The 19,373-nt window shown below is 39.4% G+C and overlaps 1 protein-coding gene across 7 annotated transcripts in view; it reads right to left on the minus strand.

The window, feature by feature from the left end:
* DENND1B (DENN domain containing 1B) overlaps positions 1-19,373 on the minus strand; it is a 319,310-nt gene that overhangs the window by 205,977 nt on the left and 93,960 nt on the right. For all 7 annotated transcript variants that reach the window (XM_089688668.1, XM_089688666.1, XM_089688667.1 and 4 more), the window contains one exon: positions 12,328-12,371. In XM_089688668.1, the coding sequence (XP_089544794.1) occupies positions 12,328-12,371 (44 nt within the window). The remainder of the gene's footprint in view (positions 1-12,327; positions 12,372-19,373) is intronic.

Below are 19,373 nucleotides of genomic sequence, written 5' to 3' on the forward strand. Positions count from 1 at the left end.
AGGCTGAAGTCCGTCCTCCACTGCAGGCTGTTTACTCCTCCCTCTCCCGCCCCAGCATCTCCTGTGATAAAGTCAAATAAGTTGCGCTGGGGAAGGGGGCAGGTACAGTGTGTTCCTATTGGCTGAGGCGGCAGTGGAGAGGCGGAACAACTGTAGCCTCGGATCTTTACTGACACTGGATTTCCGTAGAACATTCAGGGACAGATGTAAAAATCCCAGATTTCACAGAAATCACAATTTTTTACAAACTGTCCCTGAACTTACTGAAGTTGGCAAACCTGATGGGGCCCCTCACTGGCCCCAGGCCCTCAGGCAGTGCCCGAATGGTAAGTCCGCCCTGCTCAGAAGCCACAAAAGCAGCAGACAGATCTGAGTGTGATTCAAAAAGAGAAAGCATCAAGGTATTGTATGCTTACAGATGGCGGTTAGCATCAGCAATTAAAGTTGCAATTCGACCCATAAAATTCTGCATAACTGCAGTGAAATCCTTCTAGGATAAGGCAAAGGAAGGGGCCACACCAGACATAGATAAAGGAGAGACTCAGAGGAATGTAGAGACTCAAGCAAGGGACAATGTTACAGACTGTCAGTGTCAGGTCGCTGAGATGGACTGCAGGCCGCCTGGAACTCTTTGCGGATCATGAGCCGGAAAGCCACTTGCCCTTTAATTTTGAATTTTTTGGCCATTTAAAATGTAATCCAAACCTTTAGAAATAATAAGTACCAGAAAATGATTGCTGTATAGTCACACTGTAATTTTGTGTTAGTTTTCTTGTTACAATCATCCTTTTATAGATAATAATTATTAGCCTCATATGCCAAAGTGTCAGGTCTTCTATTTCAAAATTTTAATAAAAGAGGTTAGTGCAGTCATAAATAGATGAAAATTGTCAGTGCCGCTGTATAGTTCACCAACAACAGTGTATGTCACGTGACATTTCGTTTATGTGCCAGGGTCCAGGTACCAAATTCCCACTGCTGCATCTCTATTTCTTCCCACAATGTCCACTGCATTGTAGCTGCTGCAGGAAGGTGGAATGTGTCTAATGTACGGATTTGAACAACAGGAACAGTTAGGCAACTTTCACACCTATCTGCGGCAAAAATGCATATACGTTTTGGCTGCATTTTTACTTTGTTTTTACATGCATTTTTTTTTTTTACAAGACATGCGTCTTTAAAAACAGCACCAAAATGTAACGGATCAGTGTGAAGAGTTCCATAAGAATAAATGGTCACACGTTTTTCTTCCGGTTTTTGTAACGCAAAAGCAGAAAGAAAATCGTATCGATGTGAAATCAGCCTTACAGCTACACAGTGGGGTTAATTTACTAAAACTGGAGAGTGCAAAATTTGGTGAAGCTCTGCACAGAAACCAATCAGCTTCCAGGTTTTTTTTTTATAAAGGCTTAAAGGGTTACTGAAGTTTTGTGGGGGGTTTTTTTGTGTTCTTTAAATAAACAAACATGTTATATTTACTTGCTCTGTGCAGTGGTGTTGCACAGAGCGGCCCTGATCCTCCTCTTCTTGGGTCCCCCCCAGTGGCGATCCTGGCTCTTCCTCTTCTTTGTGTGACCTCATACCAAGCCGCTTGCTATGGAGGCACACAGTGTCTGTACGCTCTCAAGCTGTGTGTCTATGGAGCCACTCCATAGCAGAACTTAGCTTCCCCCCCCTCCACATCCTCCTCATCCATCCTGTCTGATTGACAGCAGAGGAAGAGAGGGGAGAAGAGATGCAGCAGTGCACAGTGCTGGATCTAGTCTTCCCTCTCTTCCCCTACACACAGGCAATGGAGGGGGGGCAACAGACAAATAGAAAATGTTTTTACCTTAATGCAAGGAATGCATTAAAGTGTTACGAAACCCAGGGCCCTGCATCCACTATATCTGGTCTCCCACAGTACACAGAACATGGAAGTGCAATTATTTTAGTAAATATAAACTGCTAAACACCTTTTCTCATCAGAAGTTAGAGCAATCTTGTGACATCTGTGTCCAGCCCAGCACTGTGACTTCTATCTGTGTCCAGCCCAGCACTAGCTAAAGCTTGTAGGAGGAGTTGTCTTTCTGCTGTAGGAGGATGCAAAACCCCTGACCTCTATGTGGACAGTGCTGATTCACCTGTGCTGATCACATGCACTCTCCCAAGAAAAAAAAAACCTCTCTAGCAATATACACCAAACTGAGCATGTGCATGCCTATGGTTCAATCTAGAGATAAGTGGTGGTCGCTTAACAAAGGGGAGGAACAGAGAAGACAAGATCAGACAGCCTTTTTACACAATGCAGAGGATTAACCCCTCAGGCTCCACAGTGAGTATAACAAGCATGCTTCATTGCATATACAGACTGATTTTACTGTTGTGGGTTTAGGAACACTTTAAGGTAACACACATTTTTGGCTTCAGTATCATTAAGCTGATTGGCTTTCATGCACAGCTGCACCAGATTTTGAACTCTCCAGTTTTAGCAAATCACCCCAGTGTGTTCATTAAAGGCAGACTGAAAAAAAAAGTAGCAATACAAAATAATAATGGCAGATGAGTCATACCAACTGTAAAAATCATAGAATGAAGATTCAAAACAACAGTGGATGATGGGTGGGGAAAACAGAACAGTTATCGAAGGAGCGGTATTATGCAGAAAAACAATAGAAAAATATATTGGAGTATTAATATAAACAGTAATAAGAACAGAAGTGTTACAGAGAAAGAAAGCATAAAAAAAAAGGATGCAGCAGAACAATGATTCTGCTTCAGACATAATATACTTTTCATCAATAAATAATAAAATTATTAAAAATATCTATTCATCTATACACATGCACAACAGTCAATCCCACATACATTAGCCTTTTTTCCCACAAGTAAAATTGTCAGACTTTATCTTGAGTCCTGCTGGTAACATCCTCTGCATTATTAAACCATTGCCTGGATGTAAGGGGATTAAACACTGCTGCATACATTATTTCAAAATATGTCTAACAAGTAGCTTCATTATCCTCTGAATTTTCACAAGTCCCTAAGATGTACAAACGCAGATTTTTTTTTTTTTTTTGCCAACAGCTGGGAAGGGCGAGCTCCTAGCCCATTCTTAGTGTTCACATTGTGTCACAGCCCCTCTCCCCCACTTCATTGTACTTCTGCAGAACAGAGGAGGGCCCTTCTCTTAAAGATCAATTCATATTTCCATAATCCATGCTTGTGCCTCTCCCCGAGGTGGGAGATGTCCCTCGTGTCTTGAGCTGCGTTCTACAACTGTCAATAAGTCCTGGTAACAATGGGCCTCAAACAAAAGGGCCTTGGCAGCCAAAAGAGCCTGTATGGGGAGGGGGGTGCCTGGCTGGTGCCATATGCTGGTTAGACTTCCAAAAAATAGCCTTCCAGCTAAAGAGAAACCATTTCTTCCTCCTAATCCCCGACCTGCTCTTTTAACCCTTCAAAACAACAAAGAATATTTACTTGCAAGTGATTTTAAATGGATTACACACAATTAACTGCACCACAAACAGTGACCTTACAAGATTACTTTCAACAAATCCAAAATTGTGAATCAAATATAACTAATCTTTAATCTTTTTACTCTAGATCAGATTTTTTTTTTTTTTTTTAATGGCACTGGAATTTTCAAAAAAGGCAACCATGTTAAACAATGCAAGGACACAATATTATTCTGTGTATAGGACTTAGCCACCAGCTACTAGAATTACTCAAAAGAGAATGATTTTGCTTGATAATGTAATCATTCCACAATGAAAGTTTCCAAAAAACACTTCAGCTGCAAGAAATTAAGCTGAAAATTCGGAAACAGAATTACCCTTTAAAGACCAATGCAGATGTATCCATTAACCCCAGATTAAGTGGGAAAGACCTGTGTGTCTTCAATACGGATGTCACACGTGCCACAGCCAACAAAGCAGGTGAACTAGATGGAACGCAGACCTGGTACTTGGACAGTAAGAAAAACCTCACACGAGTAACTGAGCAACATGCACATTTCTGAATCATTTGCGAACCACATAGAGCAGAGCCAACCGCACAAAATTATTTTTCCCTGCATTTGTTGTACACGTCTCATTACATATTTACCCCATGCAAACAACTATACTGTCCAGCAGGTTATTATATTTACAGTAGTATATACAGGTAAAACTTTTTTTTTTTTAACGTTTTGGATGGATTAGGAAGGAGAGAGACTAGTTTGTGTTACGGTCTCAGTCCCCATTAGGTAGATACATTCTCATTATTTGTACTGGAGTGGGGATCGGGTGCGAGCATGCATGGGTGTTCCCAGAGCTGGCTGGCGGCTTGCTCTTTGGGCACTCGGCAGGGTTGTGAAGCCCAGAGCACCAGAAAGGGACCCCAGAAGAAGAGGATTGGGGCTGCTCTGTGCAAAACCATTACACAGAGCAGGTAGGTATGACATGTTTGTTATTTTAACAAAAACAAAAAAAAACCTTTAGGCTCCATTCTTATTAGCGCATCTCCAAAGTCGCACGATTTCCATTGTGACTTTGGAGCTGAACTTTCATGTGACCAAAGTCGCAACAAAAATGGGCTGCGAATTATCATGCGACTTTGATGTCCAAAGTTGCATGACAAGTCGCACAAGTGTGAATAGAGCCTTAATATTACTTTAAATTTTGAGTTGTTACCAAAACAGGAATAAGTGGGAAATCTTCAAATGGGGACACTTATGAACAGGACAACTCTTTAAGAAAGCATTTCCCTCACCTTGGAATGACATTCTGTTGAGTCCACAGGACAGGAAGGGAAATCTCCTAAATGGGACACAGAAAAAAGTGTGTGTGTGTGGTCAATATATTTGGACACAGTCACAATTTCAGTTTTTTTTTCAGGTATTGACCTAAACATATTCCTAAACCCTTCCTCCAATTTGGATGTACATACCCTCAAATTAAACCTGAGAGAGTGTACTTTCAGCCCATATCCATTATATAACTATAGCTTGAATATGTTTTGGTAAATACCGGAAAAAAACTAAAATTGTGCCTGTGTCCAAATATATATGGACTGAACTGTACCTTGTTTCCCTGAAAATAAGACACTGCCTTTTATTTTTTTGGCTCAAAAAAAACACACTAGGTCTTATATTCGGGGTAGGTCTTATTTTTTTTTAATGTACAGGTGTGGACAAGGGGTGCAGAGGTGAGCTTCAGGCAGCTGTGGATGAGGGTTACTATAGAGAGGACCGGCTGATGACAGTTGTGAACAGGTGTTGCAGAGGTGAATTGACACATAAGTTTCAAACAGGGTGCAGAGATGAGCCACAGACAGGGTGCAGGGGTGAGTTACAGACAGGGGATGCAGAAGTGAGCTTCGGGTCCTATCTTCCCACACAGTGCACCAAGCACACTCACCACTCCGCCTCTTCCTCACTGGCCAGTGATCACCCCTGGGGCATTGGATTCCATGCATTAGGCTGAAGGATGAGATGCCTCACCCCACAACACACTGCATCCTCAGATATCTGTTCCTTCCCTGTCCCACAATCAGTGCAGAGGTAGGGAGGCTCTGTGGGAGCAGATGGTGCTGTTACTTACAAGAGGGATTGTTACTTGGAAACACAAAAACCACGCTTCTGTGTTTATAGGAGACAATAGATATTGGTGTACACAGGGCCAGTACCAGAGGTCGTGGAACAGCTGATCACAACTAGGTCTTATTTTCAGGGTAGGTCTTATACTTCAGCAATTCCCAAAAATAGTACTAGGTCTTATTTTTGGGGTAGGTCTTATTTTCGGGGAAACAGGGTACATCCAAATTGAAAGAAGGGTTTAGGAATTACAGCTCTTAAGAGTAGCCATCCCCCCTTTTTCAAGGAACCAAAAATAATTGGACAATTGAAAATAATCATAAATAAAATGACTGCATGAAGTCTGGAACCCACGGACATTACAAGACTGGATTTTCTCCTTTCTGATGCTTTGCTAGGCTCTAAGTGCAGCTGTCTTCAGTTGTTCTTTGTTTGTGGGTCTTTCTGCATTTAGTTCTGCCTTCAGCAAGTGAAATGCATGCACAATTGGGTTGAGATCAGGTGATTGACTCGGCCATTGCAGAGTATTCCACTTCTTTTCCTTGAAAAGCTATTGGGTTGCTTTTGCAGTGTGTTTTGGATCATTGTCCATCTGTACTGTGAAGCACTATCCAATCGACTTTGCTGCATTTGTCTGAATCTGGACTGACTTTATATATGTAAACACTGCAGAATTCATCCGGCTGCTTCTGTCACATCATCAATAAACACCAATGACCCAGTGCCACTGGAAGTCATGCATGCCCATGCCATCACACTGTCTCCACCATGTTTTACAGATGACATTGTGTGCTTTGGATCATGATCTGTTCCAAGCCTTCTCCACACTTTTTTTTTCTTCCCGTCATTCTGGTACAGATTAATCTTAGTTTCATTCATCCAAAGAATGCTTTTCCAGAACTGGTCTGGCTTTTTAGATGTTTTTTGGCCAAGTCTAATCTGGATTTTCTATTCTTCAAGCTTATGAATGGTTTGTACCTTGTGGTGAATGAACCCTCTGTATTTGCTTTCGTGAAGTCTTCTCTTGATTGTAGACTTTGACAATGATACACCCACCTCCTGGAGAGTGACCTTTACCTGTCTGGATGTTGTGAATGGGTTTTTCTTTACTATAGAGAGGATCCTGCGATCATCCACCAATGTTGTCTTCCGTAAACATCCATGCCTTTTTATGTTGCTGAGCTCACCAGTGGGTTCTTCTATCCTCAGAATGTACCAAACTGTTGATTTGGCCACTCCTAATGTTGCTGCTATCTCTCTGATGGATTTGTTTCATTTTTGATGCCTTAAAAATGGCCTGTTTCACTTGCATGGACAGCTCCTCTGAATACATGATATAGGTTCACAGCAATAGATTACAAATTGCAAATACCACACTCAGAATCAACTCCAGACTTTTTACCTGCTTAATTGATGAAGAAATAATGGAGTAGCCCACACCTGGCCATGAAACAGCTTTTTGATTCAATTGTCCAATTACTTTTGATCCCTTGAAAATTAGGGATGGCTACTCTTAAGAGCTGTTATTCCTAAAGCCTTCCTCCAATTTGGATGTACAACCCTCAAATTAAACCTGAGTGTGCACTTTCAGCCCATATCCATTATATAACTATATCTTGAATATGTTTTGGTAAATACCTGAAAAAACGAAAATTGTGCCTGTGTCCGTGTGTCCATGTGTGTAAACAGTCACCATAATTCTCATGTTATCAACTATTAAGAGTACAATTCAAATTTTATTGAACAAACCTCCTAATGATAACAGTATATTTTTTTTTAAACATAAAAAACTTACAATGCACTGTTCCAAATTATTACACACAGTAAGTTTCAAAACACTTTATAGGTTGTAAAGAACTGAAAATTGTCATTTGTTGTTGTTTTTGCAGCATATTTACTGAAATCAATTTCAATCAAACTTTTAACATTTTAACTTTTTAAACATTCTAACAGGTCACGTTACATTTTAACATAGGACCCCTTATTTGATAGCAGCTTCACAAGTCTTGCATCCATTGAACTTGTGAGTTTTTGGACAGTTTCTGCTTGAATTTGTTTGCAAGATGTCAGAATTGCCTCCCAGAGCTGCTGTTTGGATGTAAACTGCCTCCCACCCTCATAGATCTTTTGCTTGAGGATGCTCCAAAGGTTCTCAATAGGATTGAGGTCAGGGGAGGATGGAGGCCACACCATGACTTTCTCTCCTTTTATCCTCATAGCAGCCATTGATGCAGAGGTATTCTTTGCAGCATGAGATGGTGCATTGTCATGCATGAAGATGATTTTATTACAGAAAGCATAGTTCTTCCTTCTGTACCAGGGAAGAAAGTGGTCAGTCATAAACTCCACATACTTTGCAGAGGTCATCTTTACACCTTCGGGGACCCTAAAGAGGCCGACCAGCTCTATTTCCATGATTCCGGCACAAAACATGACTCCACCACCACCTTGCTGATGTCGCAGCCTTGTTGGAACAGGGTGGCCGTCCACCAACCATCCACTACTCCATCCATCTGGACCATCCAGGGTTGCACGGCACTCATCAGTGAACAGGACTGTTTAAAAATTAGTCTTCATGTATTTTTCTGCCCAATGCAGCTGTTTCTGCTTGTGAGCATTGGTTAGTGGTGGCCGAATAGAAATTTTATGCACAGTTGCAAGACTCTGGAGGACTCTACACCTTTATGTCTGAGGGATTCCTGAGGCACCAGCAGCTTCAAATATCTGTTTGATGCTATGCAATGGTATTTTAGCAGCTGCCCTCTTGATCCTATGCATGGATCTGGCAGAAATCTTCCTCAATGTGCTTTTATCTGCACAAACCCGTCTGTGCTCTGAATCAGCCACAAACCTCTTAATAGTGCGATGATCACGCTTAAGTTTTTGGGAAATATCTAATGTTTTCATACATTGTCCAAGGCATTGAACTATTTCACTCTTTTCGGCAGCAGAGAGATCCTTTTTCTTCCCCATATTGCTTGAAAATGGTGCTCTGCTTAATAATGTGGAACACCCTCCTTTAGTAGTTTTTCCTTAAATTGGGCTCACCTGCCAATCTAATTATCACAGGTGTCCGAGATTGTTTTCAGTATAAATAAAACACCTTTTGTTCCTGTATATGAAAGAGGCACAGTCATCCACATCCAAGTCATGAATGTTGGAGATTCTTCGGAGGCTACAGCACTTCATTGGAATGAAGACAGGATTAATGGATCACCAGAGAGGTAAGTAGGCTTTCACGTAAAAGTAATCCAAGCAGATTTATAGCCGTCCAATCAAAAGTGGTCAGGCTGGCTGCAGACAGAGGACAGGGAGAAACATCCAATCCTCCCCCTCCTCTGTAATGAATGAGGCTGGAAGCAAAGTGTATTATGTCACTTCTGGTTTTGGATGATCAGCTGCCTTAGAGGGCAGAGGAGAGATCAAGGGTCTAAAAGACCCCTGATTTCTCAATGGACAGTACCTGTCACTGCCCCATCTCTTGTGACCGCAATAAAGTGCAATTTAAAAAAAAGCGTGTCAAAAAAAAATAAGTAAAACCATACAAAATAAAAAAATAAACCTTGAAGTCTGAGGAAAGATTGAGTGCAGGGAGCCATAAACCCACCCCATGAGCATGCACTCTCGGTGTATTGAGGCAGAGATCAGTGCCAATGTTATCAGATTAGCTTTGCTTTCTATATTATCCAGTTCTGTCCACCACTGGTAAGAAGAAGAGAACACGGCGCATCGCGCAACCACCCAGAAGACATAAGAAAGAAGGCAAACACAATATTCTACTGATAGTGGTCAAAGGAAAAAAAGAGGGAGGAGTGGAATATAAGAAATCTAAAGCAATAGTGCATTAGGGATTACCTATGGAACCGTACAAGTCAATGGACAGTTTGAATCAATAGGGAGACAATGACAGGATCTGTAAATAGGTTTATCTATCAAGTCTATAGATTTGTAAAAAGAACTCTGCTAAGCACTATTAACATCTATTTTGACCATATAGTGTAAACCCATTGCAATTGCAAAACAATAACCCCTTTTTTGTGAAATAAACATAATGCCACAATGCCTCAGTGCAGTCATACACATGTAGAAGAATTAAATACTGTAGGTCTGATCTGTTTATGATGGGCACAGGCAGAGACATGGCATGTCTCCCACTGATCTCTAATGATCCTAAAAAGGCTTCTATAGAAAACAATTCATAGTGGCTCTAAAGGGTTTGTTGCAGGTACCTTAAAGATCCAGGTTGAGAATAAGTAGATAGTCTCTCTCACTGCTTCAGCTCCCAAAATTCCTGTGTAAGTTTAGACTTTATGGGACTAAGAATGTTGGTCCCCCAGCTCATGGGCTGGAGCAGCAGAGAAGTGTAGGTAAATGTAACTACTTATTTTAAGGGATATATGGTTATGAAAATAGCATATTTTAAATACAATTCTGACATTTCATGGGTTCCAAGCTACAGTTTTAGAAGTATCCATGTGGTTTTTGGATATGTGGCTTGTACCTGCTCTTGGTTTAGGCTAGGTTCACACCTATGCATTTTGCAGTAACGCACTACAGTCCATTTAACATGATTTCCTAGGGGTCACGTTCACATCTGTGCGTTTTCAACTGGTGCGATTTTTTGAAAGGGTCAGTGACTTGCCCACAGCAGGTTGAGATTAAAAAAGTATGAACATAGCCTTACAGTAGTAAGAGAAATTAGCAAATTATTAAAATGTCCTGGTTTGATTAAAATACAAACACACTAATGGAACAAATATAACATGTTCTGCCTCTGCCATATTTAACTTCTTGCCACCTAGCCTATTGTACAATGACGGCCGAGCGCGAACCTGATTATCCTGGGAGGATGTCATATGACCTCCTCCCAAGATCGGGCCACGCTCCGGTACAATCTGTGACTGGCTGTATCCATGGGACACAGCCATTGACAGATCACTACACTAGCCCGCTGCCAGTGTCACATGATCGCTGTGACCAATCACAGCAGATCACATGACAGTTGTAAACAACGAATGTCTTCCATTCACGGCTTACAACTGTGCTGCAAGGTGTGATTGGTCACAGTGATCACATGTACAGACTGGGCCAATCCCAGCCCATCTATAGCATGTGATCAACTATGGCCAATCACAGCTAATCACAACAAAAACTACTGAATAAATCAGTTTCATTCAGTAAAAATGCTTGCTTATACCAATGTAATTTGTTGGTATAAGCAATCATAATGTGTAAAAAAAAAAAAAAAAAAAAAAAAGAAAATCCTGATCACTTGCCAAGGGATGAACTCTCCAATCCAGGGTCCATGTTCTCAGAACAGTATGTTAAAAGAAAAAAAAAAGACAAAAAAATTACTTTTTAAAAAAAAAAAAAAAAACACGCCTCTTACTAAATACCTCAGACAGTCATTTTGGGGGTATTTGTACTGTCCTGGCATTTTTGGACATAAAGACATGCCATCAGCCATCAGTACATTGGAATTCATCAATTTTTAGATATACTGTATATCATAGTTTGTGGAGTCTATAAATTTCCTACCAACTAAATAATAAACACTGATTTGGGTTATTTTCCCCAAAGTCATGTAGCAAGATACATTTTGGCCTAAATGTGGGTAAAAAGATTATTTGCAAAATGTTAAAAGAAACAAAGAAAACGCTTTTTTTTCAACATTTTCAGTCTTTTTCGTCTATAGTGCAAAAAATAAAAAACCCAATGGTGATTAAACACAACCAAAAGAAATTTCTATTTGTGTGAAAAAAAATTTATAAAAATTTCATATGGGTATAGTGTTGCATGACTGCATAATTCTCATTCAAAGTGCAACAGTGCTGAAAGGTGAAAAATGGCCTGGGCAGGAAGGGGGTAAAAGTGCTCGGTACTCATGTTTTGCATTGTATTGGTATTGTTCTGTCACATGTTCTGTCCCCCTTTGTAATGTACAGCGCTGAACGAACTATTGGTGCTTTATAAATACTGTATAATAATAATAATAATAATAGGCAAGTGGTTAATAAAAAAAAAAATGTGAAGAACAAATTTCAATAATGACCATAATCATTAAAAATCCATCTTGTATCAGTTAAGTGAATTCTGTTCAGTTTTTATGGGTTACTGCACTTTCACATCATTCCCCACATAGTTCATTGTCTAAATTTATTTTCGCACAATTATTTTGCCATGGATTCTGCCAAGAACATAATTTCATAAGGCTGACCCATAAATGGCTCTAACTTGAGCTGATTCACACCGTGAGTGGTCCTGAAAGCACCATTTGGCAGATAATTTTATAGCTAAGTCAATTTTTGTATTGACTTATGGTGAGCCATATGAAAACATGTCAGCCAAACAGTGACTGCATTCTATCAAATTCAGCCACTGTTTGGCATTGCCACTGTATTGAAGCAGCCACTGGTGCCCATGGCTGCTGAAATACAATAGCCAACAGTGAAAATTGAGCCATGTATGGCTATCTTTGCCAAGTCAGCTCTCGAGCCATGTATGGCTAGGTTTACCGAGTCAGATCTTGAGCCATGTATGGCTAGCTTTACAAAATCAGATCTCAAGCCATGTATGGCTAGCTTTACCAAGTCAGATCTAGCAATTTAAAAAACATAAAGTCAGTTATGTACTACACTCAGAATCCGAGATTCTTCCTGACTGCCCAGAGATTTTGCAAGTAGCGAAGGTCTGTACACATCATTACATCCAGCAGTGCTCACTAGGGCTTTAATGTTAACAAAATCAAGCCTCCTTGTGATGTTACTGACCTGGTCAGAGAAATCCTCCGGGAACTTCCACAGTAAGGAAGGGTCTGTAAATAATTGACACAAAGCATTAATCAGAGGAGTGAGGATAGAATGTAACCACTAGAGGCATTAATACTGACATTTCCCCACCAAAGACAATGAAAATTCTTGGAAGCAACATAACACATATTTCTCTAGATTTAAAGTAGGTAATGTAAAGCTATATACACATAGCAAAGAGGTTTTTGCTGTTACCTGTTTTTACTGTACCAGTTTTTAACCACTTTAGTTGTCCCACCTGTATAACCCCTATGGGCCAGATCAATTTTTTGTTATGGGCCTGTTTCTTCAGCAATAGCTTTGCCATTACTTAAGATAGCAAAGGCAGACAGACAGACAGACAGACAGACAGACAGACAGACAGACAGACAGAGAGAGAGAGATGAATGTATTTTTGGAATTTTTTTAATTTATTTTTTCTATTTAGGCACCGTTCCCTTTTGGTAATATTGTCTAGCAAAAATCATTTTATTTTTTATGCAATTCATATTTATTTATTTATTCCAGGTACTTATATAGCGCCGTCAATTTACACAGCGCTTTACATATATATTGTACATTCCCATCAGTCCCTAACCCTCAAGGGGCGAACAATCTAAGGTCCCTAACTCACATTCATACATACACATACCAGGGCCAATTTAGACAGGATCCAATTAACCTACCAGCATGTCTTTGGAGTGTGGGAGGAAACCAGAGTACCTAGAGGAAACCCACGCAGGCACAGGGAGAACATGCAAACTCCAGGCAGGAGGTGCCATGGCTGGGATTCGAACCAACGACCTTAGTACTGCCAGGCGGAAGTGCTAACCATTTAGCCACTGTGCTGCCCATAGACAATAAAAGGTAAAACAAAAATGAAAAAATAAACTGTCTAATTTGACGATACCAGGTTAACAAAAAAATGTGTTCATTTATATAAAACTATACATTTTGTTCTATAATTTGTCCGGTTTAAAATGATATAGAAATTATGATTCTGGCACAAAGCTTTGCTAAGTACAAATAAAAATATATATCTGCATTGCAATACATTCAGTGGAGCCCAGAGAAGACATCCTCCCCCAAATAAATTTTGAGCCCCCACCTACACGCACGTACGAATGTAAACGCATGCATCGGGGTTGCCTACACGTGAAACACACCTTACATATCGTCGGGCACGCCAGAATGAGAGCAATCATTTTAGCACAAGACCTCCTCCCTAACACTAAACTGATGACCTGTTGGGAGTTTTAAAGCGTCACCTATAGAAAATATAGGGAACTGAAGTTTGTCGACAATTCACGGGCGCACACAAATTTAAGGTTTGTCATGATGGGTATCTATTTACTCAGTGCAACCTCATCATTTATATTTTACCAAATGTTGGCAAACTATTGCACTTACTTGCCCTGAAATTCACTTTAGTGTGCGTTATTGAAATTTTGGGTTTCTTAGACCTTTGCGATAATATTGTGTGACATAAAAAATTGGAACTGCCACCATTTTATTCTCTAGGGTGTCTGTTTTCCTGCAGAAAATATATGTTTTGGGGGGTTTGTGTAATTTACAGGCCTAAAATGACTTTCCAAACATTTGTGCAAAAACAATGCAAAAACGGCTCAGCCAGCAAAAGTGTTAAGGGATCTGCTCCTGTCGGCTTGATGCCAGATAGCACAGCATACGTTCAGAGGTCTAGTGGCATCCATGCCTTGATGGATCCAGGTTGTTTTTGCAACAAAAAGGGGCCTTACTCAATATTAGGTGGGTGGTCATAAAGTTATGGCTGATCGGTGTATTTTCAATATGCGTTTTATACATGAAGTACATAGATTGATAGGTGCTCTGATGTTTATGCTAAGAAATGTATATTCAATACAATTTTGCTTTGTTTTTCGCCAGACAGTTGGGCAATTTCTTTATGCCAAGTGGTTAAACAAACTTTTCCAGCAGCCATCTCAGCTAATGGCTGGCTCCTTCGAATACTATTCTGGATTAAGTGAGATTTGTGACTCCTGTGCTACTCTAGAGTGAATAATTAAATAATCAATGCAAAAATAAAATACTGGTGAAATAGATGCGTATGTCTTTACATATCTGCAACTGCTGCTAGCTTCAAAATGTGTTCCCACATTCATATAACCTCAATAATAGTGCAGTGTGTGATGGTGTGCTGCTACCAATATGTGACCGTGTGTATAGCTATAAAATGTGTAGTGGTAGGTCCATCAAATTTGTTGATATCTGTATGTAAAAACCGAAAGAATTCAATATTCTGCTGGTTAGAATCCAAAATAGTCTCAATAATATTGCAGTGTGTGATGCTTTTACCAATATGTGACCGTGTATATCACTAATATAAATTATACATTAGGTACCACTTGTGACATAAATAAAATTCCAAACCAAAAGCATTAATCATGTGTAAAACCAATAAATCAATCAAATATAGTGTGTATGAATATAAATCAATCCAAAAAGTGCACCCTGTAATGGTAATTATCCAACACTCAGATTATAAACATTGTGCTTGTCAACTTCACACAATAAAGTGCCACCTCTGTGCTCACAGAACGCTCACCTGCAGATTGATATCATATCGCGTGTATAGGACAATCCATCCAGATTCCACCAACAATTCCATCCTCCTTCACTGCCAGACCACTCCTTTATCTCTGGGATCTAATATCAGGGGGTATGGTTCCTTTAAGGGTCTCATGGATTCATGCTATCGCATTAACCTTGCCCATCTTTTCTGCTGCCACTTCCAGAAATGTCTTCTCTCTACTTCCTCCCGACTCACAGGAGAGGTGAGTCGGGAGGAAGCAGAGAGAAGACATGACAGCCTCTGGACACTTTAGACAAACCAAAAGGTGTCATCATTGTACACAGGGCGTGTGTAACACATCCAGTCCTTCTGCCCTGCTGCCAGGACCTCCCTTCACAGTACTGGGCAATTCAGGTCTGATTAATCAAAGTCACATTGCAGAGTACACAGAGAAAGTTCATACAGCTGGAGCTATCAAACTAAAGCAGTCTGGCAGTAATTATCAACAGAATTGTTCAAAAGAAACATTGTTTCGTTTTGTATCTTTTTATTCATCTACAGATCAAAGGGATGAACTTTGAGCTGTACATGAAGTCAGTTAAAGCAACCTGACAAGTAAAAATGTATTTATTTATTTTTTAAATGTTTAACCCCTTATTAAACGCTTCCCAACCGGCCTTTAGCAGAGATACTGCTACAGGGAGGCACATGTGCGCAAAATCACGTATATATACGTGAATTTGCATTTCCGGGTAGGGGGTGCGCACGCGCGCCCTGCCTGCGCCGCAGCTGTCAATCACCAGGTCCCGACCAGTGATTACTCGCCAGTGTCTGGTGATTGCCAAGCATCTCCGACGGGGAGGAGGAGAACTGTATGTAAACAATACAGTTCTCCCTGTCAGATCGTGCACACTGCTTTGGATGGCTGTGAACAGTACAGTGTGATTACAATGAAGCACAGACACAAGTAAAACAGCACACAGTTAAACCTTTGATTGCCCCTCATGTTAACCCCTTCCTGCCCAGTGCCATTAGTACAGTGTCAGTGTTTTTTTTTTTTAGTACTGATCACTGTTGTTGGTGTCACTGGGGATGTCAGTGACCCCAAGTCAGTTCCTCCCAGTCTCAGAATGCCAGCCGCAGTCCCGCTATAAGTCGCTGATCACCGCCATTACTATTAAACATAAAATAAAATTCCAATATCTATACCACCATTTGCAAACACTAAAACACTTTCATGTAAACCAGCAAAGATGTGTAGCATAACACATATATTTTGGCCTAAATTTATGTTATGACGAAATTTGATTTTTAAAATTTTTTTACTGGACATGTTTAACCAATTCAATACCGGGCAATTTTACACCTTCCTGCCCAGGCCAGTTTTCAGCGCTCTCACATTTTAAATGACAATTGCGCGGTCATACAACATTGTACCCAAACTAAAATTTTATTATTTTCTTCACACAACTAGAGCTTTCTTTTGGTGGTATTTAATCAAAGCTGGGGTTTTTATTTTTTGATAAATTAACAAAAAAAGACCAAAAATTAAAAAAAAAACAAAAAAAAAAAAACACGTTTTTCTTTCTGTTATAAAAGTAATTATTTCTGTTATAAAAGTAATTAGTGTTAGAAAAATAATTGTTTTTCATAAATTTAGGCCAAGATGTATTCTGCTACATGTCTTTGGTGAAAATAACCCAAATTAGGATGTATTTTTTAGTTTGTAGGAAAGTTATAGAGTTCACAAACTATGGTATAGATCTGAATATTGATCAATCCTGAAGTACTGACGGCCAATCTAATTTCTTGAGGTCCAAGAATGTCAGAACAGTACAGATATGCCCCAAATGACCCCTTTTTGCAATGTAGACAGTCCGACGTACTTTATAAGAGGCATGGCGAGTTTTTTGAAGTTGTATTTTTTTTGTCATAATTTTTCGGAAAATTAAAAACTTAAAAAAATTAGTTTCACTATTTTTTTTTTTTTTACATATTGTCACCAGTGCAGTACAGCATCATCATATAACTGGCATGGCGGTGATCAGGGACACTGACTGGTGACAGTATAAAAAAAATATATATATTTATTTTTTTTATTTTTTTTTTATTTTATTTTTATTTTTTTAAAGATTTTTTTTTTCATAATTTCACTATGACCAAAGTAGTACAATTTTACCATAGTAACATTGTACTACTTTGGGGAAGTGATCAGTATTTTTTTTATTTTATTTTTTTACACAATTTGCTTATAGCAAAGAAATACTTTGCTATAAGCAAGCATTTACCTGAATGACATCGATTCATTCAGGGTTTTTTTTTTTTTGTGCTTAGCTGTGATTTGGCCACAGCTAATCACATGACATGTGCATGTGATTCGCTGTGACCATTCACAGCTAGACACTAGTATACAATGGATGGCATGAATGAAGCCATCCATTGTATACAACTGTCATGTGACCTGCTGTGATTGGTCACAGCAGGTCACATGGTACCAGCAACGGGGGCCGATACTCAGATCTGTCAATCGGCCGTGTCCGAGGTATACGGCCAGTGACAGATCGCGCCGCTGCGCGGCTCTGCAGGAGCGCAATCTGCGCATGAGTGGGAGGACGCCATATGGCATCCACCTGGAACGCTGATGACATTTGCCTGCCGCCATTCGGCCATAGGGCGGGCGGCAAATGGTTAATAGCAAAGTCAAAAATATAGTTTTTTTCTCAAAATTATTAGTCTTTTTTTTTTTATAGCGCAAAAAATTAAAAACACACAGGCAATCAAATACCACCAAAAGAAAGCTCAATTTGTGGGGGAAAAAAAAGAACGTAAATTTAATTTGGGTGCAGTGTTGCATAACCGTGCAATTGTCAGTTAAAGTAACGCAGCGCTTAAATGAAAAAATTGGCCTGGTCAGGAATGGGGGTAAATCCTCAGGAGGGCAAGCGGTTAACCCCTTTTTTTGTTTTTGCTTAATATTTTTACACTTTTAACATATATTTACAAATTTCGCATTTAAAAAAAACAAAAAAATAGAAAAAAACTCACTTTATTTCATTTGTAAATAACTTTGCATTGCTTTGTACCAGAATGATAATTTTAGTGTCATTTTAAACAGGACAAATTACAGAATAAAATGTGCACTTTTTATGTACAGAAACATGTTTTAACTATCACTGTTCAAAAAAAGAAAAAATGTGTTTTGTTACATTTAATTGTTTAAGGATTGCGGAAAAAAAAATAATTGTGACAATATTTCCAAAAAGAAAGCATTGTTTCTCCTTAAAAACAATATATGTATCATGTTTTTATCTTTGGTCCATAAGGGGTGAAAAGGTGTGTGAAAGCCGAATTGGTTAAAAAGGTACCATACCCCCTGATATTGGATCCAAGGGAGAGAGGAGTGAAAAGTCCCTAATGGTTTGGAGGTGAAGGCGGTTGGAAGTGTTGGTGGAATCTGGATGGATTATCATATACGCGAGATATGATATCAATCTGGAGATGAGAATTCTGTGAGCACAGAGGTGACACTTTTTTTTTTATGTGAAGTTGACAAGCACAACGTTTATGATTTGGGTGTTGAATAATCATCATTACAGTGAGGACTGGACTGATTTATATTCATAAGTACCATATTTTATTGATTTCCTGGTTTTACACATGATTAATGCTTTTGGTTTGTTATTTTATTTATGTCACAAGTGGTACTTAATATGCATAATTTATATGTATACTAGTGATATATACACATATATATCACATACTGGTAAAAGCATCACCCACTGCACTACTATTGAGGCTATTCTGGATTCTAACCAGCAGAATATTGAATTCTTTCGGTTTTCACATACCGATATCGACAAATTTGATGGACCTACCACTAGACATTTTATATCTATCACTGCAGAAACAGTAAGAGGTTTAATAAATGAAAATTCTTCCCTTTTAAGTATCTGTATGGGGAGCGAAGATGCTCTGTATGAGTGTGGAATAGTCAGACCAAGTTAGCATGATTTTACATGCAAGATAAAGTTCTGGTTCACAGTGTTAGCAATGGATTTGTTGTCAGCAACAATGTACTGTGTCAGATAAGTGTCCATCAAACCTGCGCTTTTCTTCTCACCCTTCACTTTCTAAATGTCATGTACTGGCAGGGGTGTCAGGGCTCTTGTAAACAGAGGACATATCCAGGGAAGCCACTGACAGCAATCCGAGCTGTTGTATTAAGGCATTTTTGAAGCCATAGGCACCATTCTTTAGATCCTTGTATATTAAGCCTTAGTAATATCTCAAGAATTCTGATGTAAGAAAATAGTAAAGATTTAATGTAATAGATCACACAATTTGGGAAGTCCTGGTCACGTCCTCAGATCGTGCAGTATACAGATCACTGACTGCATCTTTTATTCAGTGTACTGTGGTTATTGCTTTTACAATTGTGCTCATCTTCCGCCATGTTCTTTGTATACTGATTTATGTG

The sequence above is a fragment of the Staurois parvus genome, unplaced genomic scaffold (genome assembly GCF_062004578.1).
Source record: "Staurois parvus isolate SC_StPar_1 unplaced genomic scaffold, SC_StPar_1.0 ptg000450l, whole genome shotgun sequence".
Lineage (NCBI taxonomy): Eukaryota > Metazoa > Chordata > Amphibia > Anura > Ranidae > Staurois > Staurois parvus.